At 44.0% G+C, this 19,032-nt stretch overlaps 1 protein-coding gene across 3 annotated transcripts in view; it reads right to left on the reverse strand.

The window, feature by feature from the left end:
- Positions 1 to 659: 659 nt before the first annotated feature.
- ZNF521 (zinc finger protein 521) overlaps positions 660 to 19,032 on the reverse strand; it is a 282,095-nt gene continuing 263,722 nt past the window's right edge. For all 3 annotated transcript variants that reach the window (XM_037032205.1, XM_037032199.1, XM_037032192.1), the window contains one exon: positions 660 to 1,468. In XM_037032205.1, the coding sequence (XP_036888100.1) occupies positions 1,439 to 1,468 (30 nt within the window). In that variant the 3' untranslated portion in view covers positions 660 to 1,438. The remainder of the gene's footprint in view (positions 1,469 to 19,032) is intronic.

Raw genomic sequence — 19,032 nt, forward strand, 5'->3', positions numbered from 1 at the left:
TTTCATCTTTCAAAAAAAGACCCTTTGAAATTAGAGCTCCTACTCATTCACCAGTTTTTGGCAGATGGTGGGGTCAGCAATCTTCCAGAGACGCCCATGCGTGTGTGAAGGCTGACCACCAAGCCGCCCCACTGCACACCCTCCCCTGGCTGGGGAGCCGCGGCCGGAGGGAGGTGGAGCCATCGGGGGAAGACAACAGTGGGAGTCAGTGCCAGAGCTAGAACTAACAGCCACGGGCTCCCTGCTCTGTGCTTTGTCTTCTGAATGAACAAAGCTGCTTCTTAAGTACACATAAGCCAAACTGCCTCTCAAATTGCAGTCATCTACTTGGAGTTCAGATTTGCACAGCATGACATGAATTGGGTTGCAAATTATGCAGAAAACAGCCATCACATCCATCTGTGATGTCAGAATCCTCCAGTACAATGTGACCTGTGGTATCTGAGTGAGCAGACACACATCGGGTCTGATTCCTTCCCTGCGCAGTGTGATGAACATCTTCCCAGCTGCATTTGGCCCAGAGTGAAAAGGTTAAACATGATTGAGGTTGGGTCTATGATACGCTCAAGAGCAGACTTCATTTCCAAGGGTGCAGGCAATTATTACTTTTTTGGTGGCAAAGTAGCTAGAAAAAGAAAACACGCAAATACACTCATATCTAACGGTAAACTGAATTTATTTCCTCTTGGAAAACAATTCCAGTAATCTCCAGGTTCAGACCGCAGAGTAAACATTAATAACAGTAACATACAGGTTAGTTCAACTGATTCAAGAATTTGGCTGTGTGAAATCATTAAGGAAAACCTTGAACACTCAAAGCTTCAAATGTATCCAGGAAAAAAAATTCTTTGACAGTCTACATAACAACTATTGCATATATAGTGATGCTACCTGTCACATCGCAAGGCTTACAAATATATATACGGGCCTTATCCAGCTCTGGGTGCTGTTCTGTGAGAGCATCTCTTCACGGTTTGCAAGAATCTTCAGCAATAAAAAATAGTCTCGGATTTGACCGTCGATTTACCAAAAGAGAAATTCTAGGCTTAAGTGTAAATAAAAGGAAGTCCAAATATAGTCTCATGTGTAACACAGTTGTCTTAATCTGTCTTCCTTGAAAATACTTTCTCTTAAGCCATTTCGCTCACATTTTTTTTTTAAATCTTGCCTGAATAGGGCCCAAGTCCACTAGTCTTTATAAGACCATTTTTAGTTTCAGACGACATAATACATGTGCAACACTTTATATACAAAGAGTCTATCCGGTGCTCAAAAGTTCAAACACATGAACATCCAACAGCTTTGATAATACAAGTTTTATGGTACAATACAATGTTTCTGAATAATATACATGAACAATGAAAGTTTCGTGCAAAGAGTAAAACATGTTCCCTTTTTGTGCCGCAGAAGGAAGTCTCCTCCGCAGACCGTACGTGCACTAACTGCTGTGCTGGGTCATCGTGTGATTCTGGAACAAAACAGAAAGAAGAGGGGAAAAAAACCTTAAGCGATTGTATTTTCATGAGACCAAGAATCTACAGAGGCAGACTGATTTATGACGCCATGAACAGTGTGTTTCACACCCTCGTGAACAGGGGCTGTGGGCCCCGACTCCACCTGCCCAGGAGGAGGAGGAGGGCAGGGCAGGAAGCTTCTGCAGCTTCTCTCCTGCAAGGAGGCCCTGCCACACAGGGCTTAGGAGCAGATGACAGCAGCCACTCCCCCATCCCCAGCTGAGGCAGCCTTTGCTGTATTTTGGTACTTTCCTCTCCATCCACACAGCATGTCCTCTTTCTGAGTGAACAACTTCTTTCCAAATTGTCAGAGGCCAACTGGGAGCCCTGGGACCGTGGCCTGCAAAGGGGGCAGCCCAGTGCATTCATTCGGAGCAGAAGTCTAGAGGTGGCCTGATTTCTGGCCTCCCTCCTCTGGACCTCCCGAGCCACGTTCTCCCAGCTCTCGCAGTACATCAGGACCTGCCCTATTCCGTCTGATCAGAATCTCGAGCTCAAAATACCACCACTTCTATGCTCGCCCCATCTAAAATTATTTTTTCTCGTCTTGTATTTCCCACCACAATTTCTACTGCTTACATAGGATACTCGTAGGTCTGGTCTTCTGGTATTGGTGGGCGTGGCTCTCCGTCTATGTCAGTAGTTCCTGTGTTCATTCCTTTATTCATTCCCTCACAAGTGTTTGTGGAGCACCTGCATCACCACCGGGGTGGCCACAGCATTGCAGTGCTCAGTGAGGAGGACCCCGCCAACTGAAGGTCTGAATGAGTAGCAGACAAGGGCCACCGCAGGGAGAAGGATGCTGCCTGCCCTCATGCCTTCCGAGTGCTCTCTCCTCTAAAGAAGAAAGCATGTGGGCACACGATGGTAAAGCAGTGTGGCAGAATTATACTAAAAAGGACCATAGAAATGTCAGGACTACACCCAACCTTGCCTGCCCTTTGGGGAAAAGCTTCGCAGTGCAGACAGTACGTGACATTTCAGGTGAGGCTGGGCACAGGAGAAGGTAGTTGGATGCAGGGCGGGCAACTAGGACAAGAGACCACAGGGCCAAAGGCAATGGAGCAAAACTCTGTACGATGTATTTGTGCACCCACAATCCTTCGGATTGGCTGGAGTTTCTAGGGTGCCCTGAACCTGAGTACTGACGAGGAAGGAACACGGGGGTGGGGCAGATTATGAAGAACCTTCTGTACCTTGCTAAGGACTTCAGACTTTGTGTTCTAGGTGATCTAAGGAAGGTTTTTAAGCACTGGGCTTTGTCTTACAGGACTCTGTTATCTTATCAATCCCCGAACAGCTAGCCAAAAGCCTGGTCAGTGAGTATGTGCTGAGGACCGGAGGCCCAGCTGCTGCTGTCTGCCGAACCGTGCCTGAGGGCTCCGGTGAGGGTGACGGGAGCCCGTGAAGAGGACCCGAGTTTTCTGTTCCATTTTAGACTTGGCCCATTTGTGAAAATTGAACACAAACAATAATGATGAGAAACATCATTTCATTCTCCCTTGTTTGAAACAGTCCATTTGATTAATTCAGTGAAAGATAAGCTGGATTTTTTTTTCTTTTCGGTAATCTTAGCCTCAAAGTGCATATCAGGAGCAGAATATTTTTATGTCAACTCTGGTTTTCTTTGTATTCATTTTAAATACTTCTGAAAATCTTTTTTTAACCAATAGGTAGATTAAAAAGTGATCAAAATATGCATGAGACTAAAAAGCTTTCCAATTTCCTTTAAAAAAAGCACAGTTATGCTTAGAGAGGTTATAAGCAATACAAAAGCCCAACTATTCAAAATACACTACGTGAATTTGCTTGTGCCTTGGCTACCTCAAAGAATCAAGTCTGACATTAGAGAACGGTTTTTTTTTATTTTAAAAGAAGAATTTAAAAAATAAATACAAGTCATGATAATTGCTGCCTAAATGATAGGACATGAACAGCTGATAGGAAATTTTTATTTTATACCATCATCGAAGTAAAAAAAATCAGCTTGATACCATTCTTTTCAAATGTTTCATGTGTTTACCACAGACATTCAGTATCTGATAGGGGTCTAGAGGTTGATAAAGGGAGATACGCTGCCACCTCCCCAGTGTTCTACACAAGCCCCTAACAAGATACCGCACAACACGAACCCAACACCGCAAACCGGCCATAAGAGTTGGCAACAGTTTTGTCTCGCATGCTTTCATCCTAAACTAAAGCCATATAGGTCTCCTCAGAGCTGGGGGGAAAAAAAGAACAAACACATGAATCACTATTGCAACAGATTGAAGTTGCCACACTAAAGGAGTTATGCTTTGCATATTAAGAGAGAAGAATATAAATCATTTGAGAGAAGGACTAGAGTATGGCTTGTGAAGTTCAAGCTCATGCGGAAATAAAGAGCCCCAATAAAAATAACATCTACATGTGAAATCTGGCCTGAAAAATGGTGAAGCAGAAAGCTCTCCTGCATACCCTTGAGCCCACCTATGTCTGGTCACTTTTTTGGTCTTTTCCAGGAAAGACAGGCCCCATTCTTGGTGCCCACCACTGGCAGGGCCTCTCAAGGCAGGGAGGGGCATGCCCCTAGGAGGTCCTGGGAAACAGGCGTACAAGCATTGAAAGAAAAAGAAGCCCGTCCTCAAGGGCTCGCCCTCACTCCCTAGGAGGGTCCCTGGGATGTGTCCATTCCCCTCCCCAAAGCAGTATTCTGAGTCACTGAAATTACAAATGGCCTGCTTTCCTTTTCTGAAGGAAGGAAGGAAGTGGATGTCTGAACCATGTCTCTGTACTGATTATTGGGTTGACTTTTCAGGGCTGGCGAGAACAGATAGAGCATCAGTCTCCGGACTTCATGGAAGATCCTTTGATAAGAAAACCAAGAAGTCGCTTCATAGGAGCCCCTTCTGTATTTTGTGTTTTAAATATCACAGACATCATTTCTTTACAAGGAGAGACAAGAAACGAGTGGGAAAAATGAACTTAGACCAGAGAAGCCCTAAGCACAAAGAAGAGAGGTTCTGCGAGTGGTCGGTTCCAGCCCTGGGTCCCTGCCAGGCTGCAGAGCAGGTCCGGAGTCACTTCAGCACCCACGTGGGCGCAGAGGGGAGAAAGCGCCTCCAGGCCATCAGAAAACAGTCTTCTCTCGTGCGTTTCCTGCTCTTAAGGTCCAGAGGAAACCGCTACACGAGAACAAAGCTGTGGGTAATCTCACCAATTGTACACAGCAATTCACAGTCCCCAAAGTACTTTAATGCAATGACAGGTTATGAGAAAAAGTATCTGTTCCAATGAAGGGAAAGTGTTTTACATAATCGAGGAGAACATCAGTGCAACACGGATGGTGTTGGGGGGGGCGGTGATGACAGAAAAGGAAGTAGGAAGTAAAGAAAACTTCTGTAACCCCACAGAGAGCCATATTCTACTCTGCAAAAAGCCATCTCTTGGAGACCCCATGTCTAAGTAACTGAAAATTGCAAACCATTAATCCCAGTTATGAACAGTTGCTTTACACGAGGGGGGTTTGTATAAAAAAAAATCAAATCCAGAACACACCTAAAAGCTTAACAGAAGATCTATCTAGGTACGATACCTTAATACCTAGGTTTCAGAAACAAAAAAACACTAGTGTAAAGGGCCCCATTTGAATGGAGTGTGTTCAATTTTTTTTTCTTTAAATGGGAAATTAAACTTAGAAAGCTAAAAAACAGATGAGGACCTACCTTAGAAATTCCCTTCTAGCACTATGTATTTCTTTAAAACTATGAAATGCCTTCCATTTTACAGGACTGGAATTCTCATTTGGGGCCTGGCACGCTAACAGATGATTAATTCAGCCTCCTCCGTTCTGAGAGCTGACCACATTTACTGGTCAAACAGTTTAATCCTATTTAAAACGTAGTCCAAGCAAAATATTTTTAAATAAATATAAAAATCCATGATCCCCTGAAACTGTTCACCTGGCCAAACGATCCCATTTTCTTTCAATCTTGATGTGATTTTGAGTATTTGCCCCAATAACAATGATGAACTTAAGCTTTGGAGGGAAGCGGGGGTTAGGGGGTTGGGGGGTTGGGGGATGAGGAACTGGGTTTGCGGGAGGAGAAGGGGGAATCTACCTTCCCAGGATGGAAAAGTTAAGTTCCCACCCCTAGAACTTGGGCCACCGACTGTCCAACCTCTTGGCAGAGGCCACGTCTCGTCTGGGCTTTGAACCTTCTCTTGGCGTTGGCAAAATGTTAAGTAGCGACGGTAATAAAAATAAAAACTGCATTTGAATGGAAGTTTTGTGAGAGCTGTTGACTCAAAAGACGTTCATCATTTTTACCAGGACTTGTCTATTTATAGCCTTTTGTCTCTAACAAATTCTGACAAGCTTTTAAAACTAAGAAAGAGAGCCAGCAGGCTACTAAAAAGAAAAAAAGGAATGAGGGGGAAAAAAACAAAACAAAACAAAACAAGCTTTCCACTAATTCACCCTGCCATTAGAATCTTGAATTTAAACTGCAGTTGTATCCAATTGAAATGAGTTGCTTTCCGACCAGATGAAATAGCAGGCAATTGCGGCTCTGCAGCAACGCGAGGCGGGAAGAGATAGAGAAATATAAAGATGAAATGTGGCCGCTGCTTTCAGCAGATGGGGACAGCGCCACGGCAGCGTGTTGTTTGCCTTTAGTTGAAGAATGCAAACATTCGTAATCAATCATCACTGATTAACTAATTACATTACCCTTCCTTTTATCACTAGCGTTGGACCTTCATCAGTAAACACTATGGATAATCTGTATGCTGTTATTTTTCTAGAAGCATATTCCAATACACATAACAGTCCTGCAGTTACAGGCTGCAAACAGAATTCTACATTACCGTCCACCTTTAAAACACTACTGCTTTTTTATTTCTCATTTTTTTTCAAACAAAAGCAATTGGTTTCCAACAGGCTGGATAATAAGTCTTTTGACCTGCATTCTTCTTTGACCCATTAAGGTCACCCCTGTGCTCGGGCATAGAGCTGACTTAGGAAATGCCTGCAAGTCCTACATTTCATCTCCTGCCCACTCAAAATAAAGCTTTCTTTAAATGTGTCTGTACGGGTCCCTGAAGGCCAAAGAGACATCCCTGTAGTGGGCAATGGAGGGACAGAAGCTTCTGCCTTTATTAATGAATGCAGACCATTATGAGTCTGGCTGGCTCCTTCCCTGTTCCCAGAAGCATATACTGTACGTGACTTAAAATGCTAGAATATTGACACAAAGCGAGCCAGGCACCCCTAAGGAAAATTACTCCTTGGATATAATGTAGGCTCGTAACAGCTATTAGAGTACAAAATAAAACCCTCCGGGATCAAACTGACATATACCGCATTCTACCTAGTCCTCAAACATTAGAAGAATTTCTTTGTGAAGGCATTCTCAAGGACAGCGTTAAACTGACTTTTGTAGCAATCTGCAACAGCATTTTGGCTTAGAGCTTTTAGTACTAAATCTCTGGTTTGAATCAATATAAGTACTATATCTTCTACATTAATCAATACATTTGGTTCAATACATGTTCTATTAAATTATACTTTCTAATCAAGATTTTTACATTTCCCCCTCTCTCTTTTTTCATTCCCAACTTCTTTTGATGGTAAAATATTTTTAAAAGTGTACAGGGCCAACGATGACAAAATACTGGTTTATTCCCCGCCCCCAATACAGTACAGAAAAGACTGTCACAACGCAAAGGGCAGACTTTAAACGTCTTAATAAGGTGACCAGGATGTGAATGTAACAAATTAACATCTTGGGATTCTACACAATTACAAAAGTCCTCTCCTTTTAAAATTAATTAAAAGTGAATAGCTACAGCTCTGGAAGCACCATTAAGAATATTCCAAAAATTACACCAAAGGTCCAAACCACCCAAAAGTTCCCATCAGACCCCACTGTGCCACCCTGAAGTTTCCATCACCCACAAACTACACGATTCCTGGCTGGAGAAACGTTGAGTACCTGTGTTGTCAAAGACCTTGGCTGGTAAACATCAGGAACATATATGTGGATGTGTGCACTTTTGTGAGACACGTTGCATGTTACTGAATACTCCCTAAAAGACAATATATGATATTTCCCAAAGTGCTATGAGAATCTAAGAAACATATTCATATATCGGATGTTCACAGCCAGGGAAGTTGACTCACAATTTTTACTTTGGTCAAATTTACTGAAATGAGGCCTACTCTTTATTTTGACACAGCAATGGCATTTCTGAAATGGTCTGTCACGATATGCTTTTTGCCCCCTCTTTAATGCCGTGGATGTTGCATTTATGAGCGTGTTTGCTCTGACAGATTCCCTTTCTGTTTTTTCATATGGTAATGTCATCACTGTGAACTTAGAGACGCTGACGCATTTTCTTTTGACATTTACCAGTTCACATGGGCTTGGCCTGACGACTCAAAGCATTTTCTGGGTGACACTCAGCCACATTAAAGCAAAAGGGGAAATGGCATCATCAGAAGTGACCAGAAAACTACAGGGCACTAAAGGCAAAAAAGGACTGTTAGGTTATTTGGTTTTGCCCTTGCTGGAACAGAATGGTTTTAAGAAGTTTCTATTCCAGGCTAGTGTTAAATGGTTCTGGCAATGAAGCGTCCACCACACCTCCCATAGGAAATGATTTCACATTCTAATAAGCCTCACTGATGGGCACTGCTGTTGTTCTCTGGGCAGACACACTAAAGAAACCTAGAAAGGTTGGTCAGAGATAACCAGGAAGCATATGGACAAAGCTTGACCAAATACGAAGGGGGAGAAGGAGAGAGAGAGGGGGGGATCTGTAAAGTAACCTGAGATAATCCAGTGAGCTACTTTTTAGTCATTTTACAAAATACATGCTATTCAACTGTTCATGATAGATTCTAAAAGACCAGTAGGCCTGTCTTGTAGTGAGGTTTCAATACTACTGACATGCTAGGCTAGACACTTCTTTGTTCTGGGGGGCTGTCCTGGACACTACAGCTTGTTCGGTAGCATCCCTGGCCTCCACCAACCATGTGCCAGGGGCACCTTCCCAGTTACGACAATGAGATGTGTTTCCAGACATTGCCACAGACCCTCGGGTGGGAACGCATTGCCCTCCATGGAGGACCGCTGCTTCCCCATGTCAAATGCACTGAACCTGCTGGCCGTGCTTGGGCATGAGCCTTGGTCCTCAGTCTGAGACAGCAGTTTTCAACCTCCTTCATCTCGTGGCATGCATAGACCAATTACTGAAATTCTGTGGCACACACAAAACATAGTTTTTGCCAATTTGACCAAAATAAGGTATAATTTTGATTCATTCACACCAACACACCTTTTTGTGCTGGCTATTGTCATTTTTGTTCTACTTGAAAATCTAAGGGGAAAGATTTGACTAAATAGCCAGGTACTGCATGTTTTAAAAATTCTTGTGGCACATGGGTTGAAGGTTGCTGGTCTAAGAGGTACCTCTTCCATCAATTAAAAAGAAGATAGCAGCCCTGGCTGGTGCAGCTCAGTGGATTGAGCGCGGGCCTGCGAACCACATGATCACGGTTCAATTCCCAGTCAGGGCACATGCCTGGGTTGCAGGCCAGTTCCCAGCAGGGGATGCATAAGAGGCAACCATATATTGATATTTCTCTCCTTCTTTCCTTCTCTTCCCCTCTAAAGATAAATAAATAAAATCTTTATCAAAAAAAGAAGATAGCAAAAAGGATGCATATGGAACTATACTACATGAAATTTTAAAAAAACAGTTAATGAGTTGTTAATAAATTGTGGGAGGGATTCTTGGATATATACAGGATTCGGCACAAATAACGCCCCTTCTTACCACAGATCTTTTATTATAAAATCATAAACATGTAATTCTGTAACATAACAATATCACACTCAAGCACACCATACAACATTTTAGGTGAACTGTTCAAATGAAAACCATAAATCAATACACCCGTATTATTACCCAACCAACCACACCTGAGCAGGCCTTACTTCCGCAGGACTGTATAATAAGTGGTATTGCTCATGTGAAGAACTGAGTCTCTCCAAAAATGTCCACTCATTCTGCAGTTCACTAAAGCCCCCCATGACCCATCAAGAACAGAGGTGCTACATTGCAGTGGTCATTAATCAAGTCTGCTTTGGGAATGTTTACAATTGAATAAAGGATAAAGGGATCTAAATGTTAAGCTCTGGAAATTCATATCTAGGGTATGGAAACAACTACCTACTTTGAAAGAACCGCACAGCCTCTATGCTCAGTTTGCTGCTCTGGAGCCAACTGCAGAGTTCACCGGACCCCTAAGTAACACGTCAGAGAACCAAAGACACGGTTTCAGAGCTGAGAGGGCCCTGGCAGCATGTGGTCCAATACCTCACTTTACAGATGAGGAAATTAAGTCCCAGCAAGTTGAAGTCCACTGTCAGGGTCTCATAGCTCCTCCAGTGATGGAGCTGCCTCAGGCGTGAAGTGACTGGGGAGGGGTGCTGGTGGCTGTGTTCTAATCCCTGGGCTGGGCCAGCTGCCCAGATGACAGATGCTCACCGTCATGGCTCTCAGCAGCTATGGGGAGGACAGGGAACTGTGGGCCACAGAGCAAGGGCCCCTCAACTCCTGTGAGGAGCCACACTTACCTGGTGCTGGAGTGAAAAGGGGAAGGAGGTGAGAAGGGAGTGGCGGGCTCCAGCAGTAGGGAGCGAGCAGGTGTCAGGCTGAGGTCCGCAGCAAGGGGACGCTGTTTATGACTCACAGCACCTGTGCGGTGAAGACTCCTCAGGCTGGTCAGGGAGGTAGGGATGGCAGTGCACAAGGTCCTATTTTCACTACAGCTGATCTTTTTTGCATCACACAAAGCTGGAAAAGCCTATGGTGACTCATGGCCACAAGAACAGCCACCTAATTAGCCTGACCTTAGGCCAATGTGGATCTTCAGAAGTCTATGCAGAGACTAATTTTTTAAATAATGCCATGTCCAAAGTGCTAATGTTGAACAACTTCCAGAATTTTGGAAATTAAACATTACAGAGAAATAAAATAAGCCACTCTGGTCCACTAGCTTCAAAAGGATAAACACTGCTGATGGGTAATACATGAGAAATGTTCATGTACAATTTCATTTTTCCTTAAGGACATAGGTAGTCAAATTTCAGGCACTAGCTGACTGGCCCCTGTCTGATTTGCATATCTGATGGATTGAAAATGTCCCTTTTTGGAATTGATCATAGCCTTCGCTATCTACTACATTGAGGGGAAAAAAGCGCTGAATTAGACGAACAGGCTAAAAAGAGCAAAATGAACACTAGAAAATATATTAAAAGTATGCCATTTATTTTTAACAGAAAACAAGACATGGAACTACCTGTTTACACACAAGAAGCCAACAGAAATTTTAAATCTAACCAGAGAAGCCAGCAAAAGTGAAAAAGGCTGGAGCTTAAAGATGCTGTGCAGACTCTGGAATTGCAGGGTTCTGGCATATTGTGGGACAGAAGGCTTTGATAGGCAACACAGTCTAATAAGATATTCAGGGATTAAGGCTGTGCTTCACAGACAGATGTGTCTGTGTGCCAGTTGTTGCTAAGCTTTAATTTTTCCCCCTGTAATGTTTAATTTATCACACTGGCGCTTTCTAAACTAGAACATCTGTAAACAAGGTTAAGAATGACCTCCTTCCAATTTTACATTCGTGAACAGCGCCCCTTCTTCGTGCTCTAATTTTAGATACCTTAAAGATAAATAAATCTGTGGGAGGAAACGCGAAGGAAACCTGTCTGACACTGCAGTGTGTTCATCGTGGGCGAATACAAATTTCCTCTCTGCCTGGCTCTTAGTGCACAAAACTGACTCGTGATGCTCAAGCCGAATTCAGACATCCGCTTCCTGGTCAAACGCAATTAAACAAACTTCTGCTAAATATTTAACAGCCTTGTGTAGTAATTAGCCGCAATAAAAGGAGCTTAAATTGATAATTGCTCAGAAATGTCCTCTTGCAAACATTACAAATTTCCGGCTCCTCCCTGTTCTTTTAGATTTGGAATCCCAGAAGGTCTCCTAAGAAAGGATTTAGTTAGGGAAAGCGCCCACCGTGGTATCGCTCGGCCCAAGACCGGGCACTCCAGTGGGTGGAGCCACCACCTGCCGCACGACTCCACTCGCCTTATGTCTTTCACTTCCGTTTCTGAAATCCACTGAAATTGAAAGTTATGTACCTGAGTGCTGCTGGAGCAGCGCATTGATTTACACACTGACGGGCAGGCTTAGGATTTAAACTCTGGTCCACCAGATTCCAAAGGTCATCTGATTAGAATGGGAGCAGCATGAGGCGTTGTCATTTATATTCAAAGGGTAACCTTTGTGGGGAGAAGGTGGGAGGAACACGCTTTCTGCTTTCCCACTTGATATGGACAAGGATTCCCTTCAAGAAAATGCCAATAATTATGAAAAATTGTTTATTGGACTTGGGCAAAAAGCAAAGGAAATGCCACTTCCTTGCAGTGTATTATTTCTTTTATTAAAAATACTGTCACACTCTCTAGGAGGTAAAGTCACATTAAGAGTAAGTCAAACATGTAATAAATCATCATGGAATGGAAAAAAATTTTCTCCATCATAAGCAACCAAATGCTTGTCTACTAGAGCACTGGATTTAGAAAATACACACACAAAGAATCAGACTACAAGGACAATGCATTTAGTTACAGGATTCGCTTAATTAAACTGTGTAAGTGTGAGTGTGAATGTGTGAACCTGTGCACACCCACGCCTGGGCTGGATGTCGGTGTGTGCATGTGCTGTGGAGAGGCAGAAAGAGTTAAGTGCGTGGGTTCTACAGGTAAGATCCCTGGTGCTTGCCTTTGATTTTTTTGTCCCTCAGGGTTCATATTTCTGGAGAACACAATTAGGAGGAGCCCCAAGCAGCCCCTGTTTCGAAATCTAAGAAAGCCCTATTTAAAATGCGAGTATTCTACAAACCCAATTCTATTTTGATTCTCCCACTTTAAATTTTAAAAAAATCCTCGTTTGGCAAGAGGAGAAGAATTTCACACTCAAATTTGGTGCTTTTTTCCTTTGCTTGCTCTCTTTCCTTTCTGTTATCCCTGCGTATTTTTGTGTTCTGTACAAAGTTTCTTTTCAGTAACCCACCCCATGTAGGTAAGACCTTTCACATTGAATACAGTGCATTAATTACTCCTGTACAATGAAAAAAATTATGTCAAATGTTTCTAGTCCAATATGGCTGTTAATTTCTGTACAATGCCACAATGTCAACCCAACATGGTACAACTGGGGTAGTTTTTCCAAAGTTGACAGCACAGCTAAAATTTCCAAAATTCAAATTTATATATGCGCGCACACACACACACACACACACACACATATCAATAGCAGTATGTTATGTATCAATAGCAGTAGCAGCTTTTCCAGGCTCTGCAGTCACCTGAACAAATTAGAGAGACATGTAGAAAGTTTAAATCCCCCCCTTTTTTCCATTCCTCACTTGAGGATATGTTTATTGATTTTAGAGAGAGAGGAAGGGAGGAGAGAGAGACATCAATGTGAGAGAGAAACACCCATCAGTTGTCCCCGTACCCTACACGCCCCAGCTTGGGATCAGACCTGCAACTTCGGCATGTGCCCTCAGCAGGAATTGAACCTGCTAACTTTTGATGTATGGGACGATGCTCCAATCAACTGAGTCACCCAGCCAGGGCCGATTCCCCTTTCTTTAACAATCTCCTGCGGCCCTGCCCCCTGAAATCATGTTTCTTGGCTAGTGTACACAAGCAAATAGAAGAAATCAGGAATGCTTCAATGCATCTCTTATCATGCATGGAAACTTGTCAGGTCTTAAGGCATATTTGTACAGTCTCTTGTCTATCACCTCCTCTTTTCTCTAAATCATTCAGGTCTGAAAACGGCGGCAGTGCCCCCACTCTCTGCCCAGCCAAGAAGAGCCTTAACTTGCTTCAGAAACTCACACTTGAAACTCCTCCCTCCCCCCCTCCCCCGGGCACCTTTTCTGGCACTGCAGCTAGGTCCCCGTGGGACAGTTTGCTCACCTGTCATGGTGAACAGAGCCACTAGAAAGACAGCCCTTGAATTCCCCACACAGAGATGTGCTGTATCTATGGTGAGAGCAATCTATAACCCTCACATCCTTATATAATTTGCTACTCCAAATTAATTTTCATTCATTACCATAAAGCAATGTAATTAAAAAAATAACTCTTTAAAGTGAAGTATTTAACATGATCCTGGAAGAAAGACAGCTTGGACTAAGACAGGGCCAGGCAGCAGGCATGGTGCACACTCATGCAAATTCAAAGGTGAGCTGTAAACAAGTACACACTGCAACACCGCGGCGCAGAAAGGGCCGGCGACGGGAGGCCTCATTCTAATCAGCCCTCAAAGGAACCTGCCAGCCAGAAGTGGCACTTATTCTAATTTAAAGCCCTCATGCTTGCTTCAGTGTTGCAAAATTTATAAAAGAATAACTTCATTAAACCGCCTGGTACTTCACACGCAAATGCAAACCAGCCACAACACAGAAGGAGCTGGACAAGAGGAAGAGAAATAGTCCCAGAGAGTTGTTAATGCAGAGATTAAAATAAAGTCTGCATTTGGTTGTTTCTTGCTCTGACAATGGGGTTGGCCCTGCAACTTCCCCTCACCAAGGACTTCTGCCACTCGGCCCTTCACTTCTGTTGGCCCTGTGAATCTGCTTAATAACGCCGACAATCACTCAAAGCGGTCCGGCAAGCCATGCCACAGGCAGAAATACATCTGGCAGCGTATAAAGGAACATTATTCAGTGTGCTTTTCCGGGTCTGCAGAGGAGACTGACTCTGAACACACCACTGTGGCAGTTCCCAATCACTGGGGTATATATTTCAGACTCACCTAACTTGTTGAAAAACTAATGTAAGACAAAAATTTCCCCCCTTAACCTCAGTCCTCGAGAAAGCCCGCAATGATAAGGGTTAAGTGGAAACAACCTGCTGAAGCCACGCACAGGGCTGGAGAAAAGTTATCGTCGCATTCTAAAAACACACACTTTTAAGGAAAATCATTCCTCTTCCCTGAATCAAAGAACCAAAGAGAGACGCCCCAGTCACATAACTTCGGGCGAGATTCCTAAGCGACAGTGCAGCTTGTGTCAGGACACACGTCATTTTGTGCTCAGCTGTCAGCATATTTTTCAAGATCATTTTTTTTTTGGAATGCAATGAAAAGACAGATCTCGAAGCCTGTAGAAAAACTCCAAACCTCTGAGACGTGCGTGTCACACACAGGTTGTACGACGCGCTGGGATCTTGAGAGATCCCGATAATGAATGGCTCCTTTCCGGTGCAGCGCTTCTCATCACCCAAGGCCAAATCAGTGCTAAGACTTTGCTTCGTAAAGAATAGAGTAAGCATTCAAAAATCTTGAAAATGGTACTCCACAATGGAGAGGAGGAAAAAAAACCCTTCAGGTGAAATCTTGTAAGATGAATCTCCAAAGGCAATAACAGGACGGTTTACCTCCACTGGTTCTCAATTTTGGAGTCGGGGTTCTTGCTGTTGGCCTGAAGAACCACCTGTTGTAGTGCTCACTTCAGGCTGACTAGAGGACCAGTTGACACAATAGGTGTGAACACTGGAGTTATCTAAAAAATGTGGTAGGGCCCTGGCTGTGTAGTTCCGTTGGTTGGAGTGTCATCCTGATAGGCCAAGGTTGCAGGTTCGATCCCATGGCAGGGCACGTACAAGAGTCAACCAACAAATGCATCAATAAGTGGAATGACAAACTGGTATTTTCCCCCCATTCTCAAATCAATAATTTTTAAAAAATGCAGTGTGATGTAATTCATATTATTCCTAGGAACAAATATTGAAATTACTTCTCTATCATCCGTATAAATTTGTTTTATAGTGCTGAAAGCCCTTTTACAGCCACATAAAGCAATATGTTGGTGAAAGTATGTTGTATTATTTTTCTTTTCCATGAATAAAATAGGACTAATCAGATGGAATGAATAAGCTAATTCAATTACAGGCGGCCTTTATTATACAATAAAATATGGATTATTGATTGTGTGGAGTTGGTGGCACAGGATGCAAATTCAATGAATGAAACCTGCGGACTGGAGCTTACAACTATTTTTAGTCATGCTTAAATCTGCTAGAGCTGTTTTCACTTTTGAAAAACCACCAAAAGAAAACAAACAAACTAAACTGAGTGCTTCAAAAGGGGAAAATGAAAGGTGACCCCCAAGGGTGGGGCTGGGAGCCTGAGAACACTCCCGCAAGGCAAGGGGAAGTAGGCGGGTTCCTGGGCCCGTCCCCGCAAGTCCTACAGAGACTGAAATTGATGTGGTGGGCATCTTGGTACAAACCCAATCGCACCCTGTAATAAGAATAAATGTATTTTGACTTTACACTTGGAGGTGAACTTATTTGAAATACAACACTGGGCTGTCCTAGCAAAATTCTTTTGTCTTTATCTCTTAAAAAAATGCAGTGACCCACTCTGGTCAGAAGAAAGCAGCTGTGAACATGAAGGTCCCATGGAAAGGAAAGCCTGTGCAGCTAATAGTAAAGGAGGAAAGAAGGCAAGCTCAGGCAGCCAACGCGTATTTCCACACCTTCATTCTGCCCTCCCATTTCCCCTTATAAATCTGCCCAGAGACACTAAGGTGGGCCGACTGCTACTTCTGCTCTGCTACCAAGTGCAGACCAGACTGTCTCCTGTTTTTCTTATTGTCTTCTAGCTCTTCCCTAAAGAGACAACACTCCCGTTTTCTACTGGGTTCACACCTCTCTACCTTTTTGCAGGCCGTGCCCCCACAGGGCAGCACAGACGAACACAGCGATGGGGTCTGTGTTTTGGCAGGCAAGCCTCCAAACCGTAGGCAAGGGCACATGTGGCACATTTTCAGGAAGGACCCAAAGCAGGGGAGGAAAGAGACGTGCTCCGCAATGCTGCAGGAAGTTGCAGACTGTTCGGCTACAGTCCAGAAAATGAATCCAATTTTTCATTCTGTCATTATAAATATTTCATTGCAAATGGTACTGATTTTCTGAAACTGTGGTTAAGCAAAGGGCCTCTGTGTGAATATTTAAGAAAAAAAAAAGGAGGAAGACCATGAAGAAGGAGGGGGAATTAAAGGTTAGCAACCAATTAATTTCTTACTTTAAATGTAAAAGATGCTGGGAGAAATTCAACAGTGATGTAGTGTGTGACTCAAAGAAGAAGAAAAAAAAACATTTACTCTGCTCTTCTTCTGACAGTTTCTCATAAAATATCTGCAGTCCATCTATCTTTTAGTACTCCAGGCTCCTCTGGAGAGCAGAAAATGGTGGTTTAAAGCTCACTTCAGTGCCAGTCTGCGGGAGATTGCTTTCCACAGGACCCCCGCTGATGGAGGCCTAGGGGAAGAGGCCCAGGAGTTATTCAATCAGCCGGAGACTCTGGGGCGGCTGGGGGTCCTTTGAGGGCTGATTATAAAGCTGCCCTCCTGTTGCCTGCCTCGGAACAGAACGAAATGAGCAGCCTCTTGCTGAGCAGATTCTGCAAGAAGGAATTTCACCTGTCATGGAGTTTGTCAGAATTTCAGGATTTATCTTGGTGCAAAATTAATAAAATACCAACCAGGATTTCAGGCTGACTACTCAGCTGTGTCATCTCAAAGTGATCTTTCACCCAAGAAAACACGGACAGTGAGCACAGCCATCCCTGCCCTACTTTTCCTTTGGAGGGTAAGTGAGACAATGTGACTAATGCCACCCAGACATCAGGATGAGATTCCAAAGCAATTACACACAAGGCTGAATTACGTGTGGGTGCTACTGTCTTAATGTGTGACCTCTCCCCTCGCCGCTGTAGTTCGAAAGCCTCTTTGGAATAAGCCTGAGTCTGAAGCATAAAAAGACCATTTCTGCGGTTTATAACACAGTAGGTCCCCTATGGCATCACATCTGTTAAATTCATACGCTGGTATTTCAGGCTTGGATTTGATTTACCTTTTAAAAAGAAGTACTAACAATGGATTATGTTAAGAGCACATACTGGGAAACATTACAAATTAATCTGGTGTCGGCCTGAGCAACAAGGTGGTTTCACCCTTTGTTTCAACGCCCCAGCACCCTCCAGGCTCGGGGCAGAGCACAGAGTGGGAGGGGGGAGGGAGGGAGCGGACCTCTGCCAGCTCTGAGCTGCAGGGGTTGGGGCCATCTCTGCCTATTGAACTTCAGAAGGTGGCTTGCAACACCTTCTGAATCACCACAGCTATTTTAAGTGAGGTTCTGTACAGCCCAGGGTTTGATCATTTTGTGCTTAGGTTTGGGTAGCCCTGAGGCAATCAGCTCTGGTTCTCAGAGTGGGCGGCATCTCATCGAAGATGGGGGCAGCATGGGGGGACTGGGTTGGCTCTCATGCCACTGGAGGAATTGGGCAAATGTGTCTTGGATTTGACTCCAGACACTGAACTCCACCTCAGGACAGGATTACCTTGGATTGTAATGTCCACCTGTGGGGCATTCTGGCCCGCCCCCACGAGCAGACACGGGTGCCTCTTACTGACTGGTGATTGGCAGTGCGTCCTGTGGTCCCAGAGTCAGCTGTGGCTTTGAGGCAATTGCTGCTTCCCTGTCCATTTTCTAAATGAGACATGTGCTCCTTCCAGCTCTTCCTCACTAATTAAGTGACAGTCCCGTTTTGGAGAGCCACCTTTATAAAGCAGCAGTAACCTCACAATATTAACACCAAGAGATCTCAGGAAAGACAGAGAGAGAGAGACAGAGAGAGAAGAGAGAGGAGCAAGTGAGAGAGCTTGCAAGAAGGCACAGATGGTGGGCGGGGATGCAGGGTGGTCTCAGCAGGCTTCAGTGGAGATGCATTAAATCCACAGAGGGATGGGGGCACCCCACCAGCACTGTCATGAATTATAACTGAGTATGGGAGTGAGGACCTGGTGCCTTGCTCCCAGCAAATAGACTGTTCTATTTTCTGGCACAATCACCTTTCACCCTTATAAACTCAAAGCACAGTGAAGCACACTGCTGATATTTAATGGTATCACAGTAGCCTTTTATGTGTCTAGAAGGCTCACAAACTTAGCAGATGTGCCCAGTAGTGTAAGTCAGATAATTATAAAATTTAGTTTGGGCAACGCACAAAAGGAAACCTTTATGGGTGGGTCTCGTTTCCAGTGAGAGGTGGTCTTCTGCCAGCTGAGGAGCAGAATCAAAGTAGGAGGGGCCCCGAAAGGAAGACGCCAGGCTCCCAGACAAGCTGGGTACAAGGAAAAGGCTTCTCTTCTGCAAATTTTCTCCTCCTCTTTCGGGAAGGCACTCCCTGCCCCATGAGCTCCCCCACTCACTCATTCACTGAAGTTATCAATGAAGGAGGCCTGTTATTTCAGGCAGTTTAAAATTTCAGCACTTTTAAAGGACTCCTTTACCCAGCCTTTCACTCCCGTTTCAGCCTCAGAGTTGCTGTTTTAAATGACAGCACCGCGAGCACTGCTTTTAAGTACTATTCATCT

This window comes from Sturnira hondurensis, unplaced genomic scaffold, assembly GCF_014824575.4.
Source record: "Sturnira hondurensis isolate 20B ecotype Veracruz unplaced genomic scaffold, ASM1482457v3 Scaffold0001872, whole genome shotgun sequence".
Taxonomy (NCBI): domain Eukaryota; kingdom Metazoa; phylum Chordata; class Mammalia; order Chiroptera; family Phyllostomidae; genus Sturnira; species Sturnira hondurensis.